The sequence below is a fragment of the Brassica oleracea genome, chromosome C1, assembly GCF_000695525.1.
Source record: "Brassica oleracea var. oleracea cultivar TO1000 chromosome C1, BOL, whole genome shotgun sequence".
Taxonomy (NCBI): Eukaryota; Viridiplantae; Streptophyta; class Magnoliopsida; order Brassicales; family Brassicaceae; genus Brassica; species Brassica oleracea.
In genome coordinates this window covers 19,635,850-19,640,162 of record NC_027748.1, presented here as the reverse complement: position 1 = coordinate 19,640,162, position 4,313 = coordinate 19,635,850, and the positions used below count along the sequence as shown (strand labels likewise).

The window sequence follows — 4,313 nt, the reverse complement described above, 5'->3', positions numbered from 1 at the left end:
TCGATCGATCGATCGATCTGTTTACAAAAAAACGTTCGGAATATACCGAGGGACCTGTTCCTCGGAATATACCGAGGAACTGCTCCCTCGGTATATACCGAGGAACTGCTCCCTATCCGAGGAATATGTCCGTCTGTATATTCCTATCGATCGATGTATATATGTCCAAAAACGCATCGATCGATGAACGTCCGAGGAAATATCCCGTCGAAGTTCTCCCTCGGTATATTCCGAAGACATTTCCTACAAACTAGTGATCCTCGGAATTTCCTCGGAAGTTTGTTTCCTCGGAATTCCGTCGGAAAATTCCGAGGGATTTCCGAGGAAAGAAGAAATTCCGAGGAATTATTTCCGACGACTTGTTTCGTCGGTATGTCGTCGGAATAACGATATTCCGACGAAATTCCGACGATTTTTTCCCTCAGAATCCTTGCTGTTTTCTTGTAGTGTTAATTATATCTACTTAACAATAATATTTGAAATAAATAAAGTTACTTATAGTACTTATGAATGGCGATAGTTTTACTTTCTGTTATCATTGTTGTTTTTTAAGACTCACCTTTGAATTGATATGTATTCGAATTTTTTTCTAAAGTAATAATTTTAAGCACGGAACTCTTTAGAAACATATAAACATAATATTAGTGTTTATCTTATATATATTAACTTCTTTGGTACAAAATCTAACATGGGTATGACAACATTGTTACTTATCAACAATTAGCATTTGGTTGTCTTCGTGAGGTCTATCAAGTTGCAAATTTTATTAATTAAAACACAGACAGCGTGCTCCATGACCATATACAAAACATTATACAACGTGATGTTGTCAACGACTTTTACACTACTTAATTATGTTACAGAAGTTGGATATTCCATATGCATTAGCATCCAAGAAAGTTTTTTTGTTACCTCTTTACGCTATACATAACAATACTACGATTGAAAAAAGAAAAAAAAAACTACGATGGTGGATCGGCCGAGTTATATCCGCCAAAAACCACTACCCGATATGGTTGTGCATATTTGGCTCTGGCTATAACGATAAATCAAGCAGAAAAAGTGAAAAACAATATTTTAGTTAATTTATCGATCGAACGTTTAACTAGGGACTTCTAGACCCTTGTTAATCAAACTCGACATATACAAGGAAAGTTATTATTTGACTATCTTAAAAAATTGTATTATTAATCCTGTATTGCCAAATCATCCATCAAATATATATATTTCCACCGCCCCCTCCAAGGAATATGCGACATTTCCAACGTTATATATATGCTACGAAAAATTAATCGGAAAACCTGAAAGAGCTAAAAGCAAAGGCTTGAGAAGGAACAAGACGCACGTTTTGTCTCAAGAAGAAAGAGTCTTCTTCTCCCGTTTATTGGGAACAATAATGGCTCACCATAATGAAGACGAAGGGTCTATTGGGACTTCCATGCATGGAGTCACGGCGAGGGAACAAGTTTTCTCCTTCTCTGTCCAAGGAGAAGATGATGGCCCGTCATCCCATACCGTCCGTTTTGATGATCCAACAGCTAAGTTTGCCCTGCCGGTTGACTCAGAACACAGGGCAACAGCGTTCAAACCATTTTCATTTGCGAAGCCACACATGAGAGCTTTCCACTTAGGATGGATCTCTTTCTTCACTTGCTTTATATCCACCTTTGCCGCCGCACCTCTGGTTCCTATCATCAGAGATAACCTCGATTTGACCAAAAGTGATATTGGAAAAGCAGGAGTCGCTTCCGTTTCCGGTGCCATTTTCTCAAGGCTCGCTATGGGAGCTGTTTGTGACTTGCTCGGGGCTAGGTAATTATAATGTTCTTATACTGTTATATTAGAATTGGTTTAATGGTGAAACCATCATGAGTGTAGTAGACTTATCTCTTCTTTTTTTTGGTCAAAGAGTGTAGACTCATCCAACGTACATGTTGTTGGAACACATGCATTAGATATAGGATTCATCAATATGAACCATTCATCTTGTTAAGCAAAAAAAAATACCATTCATCTCATGATGGGAAGATGCAGTTCTCGTGATTTTCTTAGTTTTTGAGAGAGAAAACTTACAACAGTTACCATATACTTTCTGGAGATGTTTAATCCGTATAATCGTATTCGTATCGTTATACTTGTTTTATGTTGTTAGGAGATAGTGAATGGATATCCCCGTAGAAACATCCATAGACTCTCATTCAAAGTTATATTAATTAGGAAAATTAAGCTTTTACAAATCAAACCCTATATAGCACTTATAGTCTATTTTTCTGCATAAACTTTATGATCACATATACACATCATTTTCCACAGTTAACTTAATTGCTCTCCTCTAAAATAATAATAATAAATATTGATAAATGTCCACCTTAATTATATAACTAATGAAACAGGTACGGAACGGCGTTTCTGCTAATGCTATCCGCCCCAACAGTGTTTAGCATATCCTTTGTATCTGATGCTGGTGGCTACTTATCCGTCCGGTTCATGATTGGTTTTTGTCTAGCCACGTTTGTGTCTTGTCAGTACTGGACCAGCGTGATGTTCAACGGTAAGATCATTGGACTCGTCAATGGATGTGCTGGTGGCTGGGGAGACATGGGAGGAGGCGTAACTCAGCTACTCATGCCGATGGTTTTCCACGTCATCAAACTCGCTGGAGCCACTCCCTTCACGGCCTGGAGGATTGCGTTCTTCATTCCCGGATTTCTTCAGGTCATCATGGGTATTCTTGTGCTCACTCTTGGACAAGATCTTCCTGATGGAAACCTTAGTACTCTACAGAAGAGAGGAGAGGTTTCCAAAGACAAATTCACCAAGGTATTTAATTAAGTAAATAAATTATATCAATATATTCAAAATTAGGCAGACAGGTTACAAATTTTTAGAGGGATGATACTGACGAGATAGACTAATTACTTTTTTGGTCAATGTATTCTTGTACTGAGAGTATTTTTGTTCCACTTCGAACCAAACGTTTTGAATAGGGAAAAAAAGGCATATTCCGCTCTGGCTGCTTCTTCCGTTCAAATTTTATATGCTCGATATACACAGGCCTACACCGAATGCATATAAGAATTCCGGTTTCCTTTACACATTTTTTATGTTCTTTTAGGTGTTTTGGTATGCTGTTTTGAACTATAGAACATACGTTTTGTTCCTTCTCTATGGATTTTCCATGGGAATCGAAATGACCATCAACAATGTCATCTCCGAGTATTTCTTCGACAGGTTTGCATTCAGTTCCAGTAACAAAAATATTCACTTTCTTCCAGATTTACGTTTCTTTCATCACAAATAACCTGATGTGTTTCTTGTGTTTTGCGTATCAGGTTTCAGCTTGAACTACACACTGCTGGTATGATAGCAGCCAGCTTTGGTATGGCTAACTTCTTCGCTCGTCCGCTTGGTGGATACGCATCTGACATTTCTGCTAGGTTTTTCGGTATGAGAGGGCGGTTATGGACCCTTTGGATCTTACAAACTTCTGGTGGTATTTTCTGTGTTTGGCTCGGCCGTGCTACTTCACTTCCTATAGCTATTTTATCCATGATGCTCTTCTCCGTGGGCGTGCAAGCAGCTTGTGGGGCCATCTTCGGCATCGTTCCTTTTGTCTCCCGCCGCTCTCTAGGGCTAATATCTGGATTGACCGGCGCAGGAGGAAATTTTGGGTCGGGGCTAACTCAATTGATCTTTTTCTCTTCATCCAGATTCCATACTGCCGATGGTTTGTCGCTGATGGGAATCATGGGGATGATTTTTACACTTTTAGTTGCGTTTATACATTTTCCGCAATGGGGAAGTATGTTTTTTGGACCAACAAGTGACGAGAAAAAATCAAAGGAAGAGCATTATTATGCGGCGGAGTGGACTGAGGAAGAGAAACGGCAAGGATTGCATGAAGGTAGCCTTAAATTTGCAGAAAATTGTCGATCTGAAAGAGGCAGAAAGGCGGCTTCAGACGGATCCTCCCCCTCCACGCCGCCTGAAAATGGAAATCCGGCTCATGTTTAATCACATGGAATTGCATTTTCTTCTCCACATGCACACACACATTACACAAATATGGTGAGGCATATTACCATTTATTATTGTTCATTTTGATATGGGCTATGCTTTGGTGTTTCACAGTGTTATATATATAAGGAGCACAAGTCTAGTTAATATGATTACTTGAAGTTTCGTATACTATGCAATTCAAAATTAATTTGCGTGGCTGGTTTCTTGTTTGATATAAAGTTTGTATTTTGCACCACTAATACCTTTGTGTTTTCGTTTGTATCCATGCATTACTTATTGATCAATTAACATAT

General features: G+C 38.7%; 1 protein-coding gene across 1 annotated transcript; it reads left to right on the top strand.

Annotated features, from left to right (window-relative positions):
• The first annotated feature begins 1,396 nt into the window (after positions 1–1,396).
• Positions 1,397–4,014, top strand: LOC106310688 (high affinity nitrate transporter 2.6-like). Its single transcript, XM_013747943.1, has 4 exons — positions 1,397–1,812; positions 2,394–2,820; positions 3,116–3,231; positions 3,333–4,014. The coding sequence occupies exons 1-4, from the start codon at positions 1,397–1,399 to the stop codon at positions 4,012–4,014; spliced, it is 1,641 nt and encodes a 546-aa protein (XP_013603397.1).
• The last annotated feature ends 299 nt before the right edge of the window (positions 4,015–4,313 follow it).

Coding starts and splice junctions, on each gene's coding strand:
- LOC106310688 (XM_013747943.1), top strand. CDS start 1,397: ATGGCTCACCATAATGAAGACGAAGGGTCTATTGGGACTTCCATGCAT. Junction 1,813..2,393: donor TGTGACTTGCTCGGGGCTAG/GTAATTATAATG, acceptor CTAATGAAACAG/GTACGGAACGGCGTTTCTGC. Junction 2,821..3,115: donor CCAAAGACAAATTCACCAAG/GTATTTAATTAA, acceptor ATGTTCTTTTAG/GTGTTTTGGTATGCTGTTTT.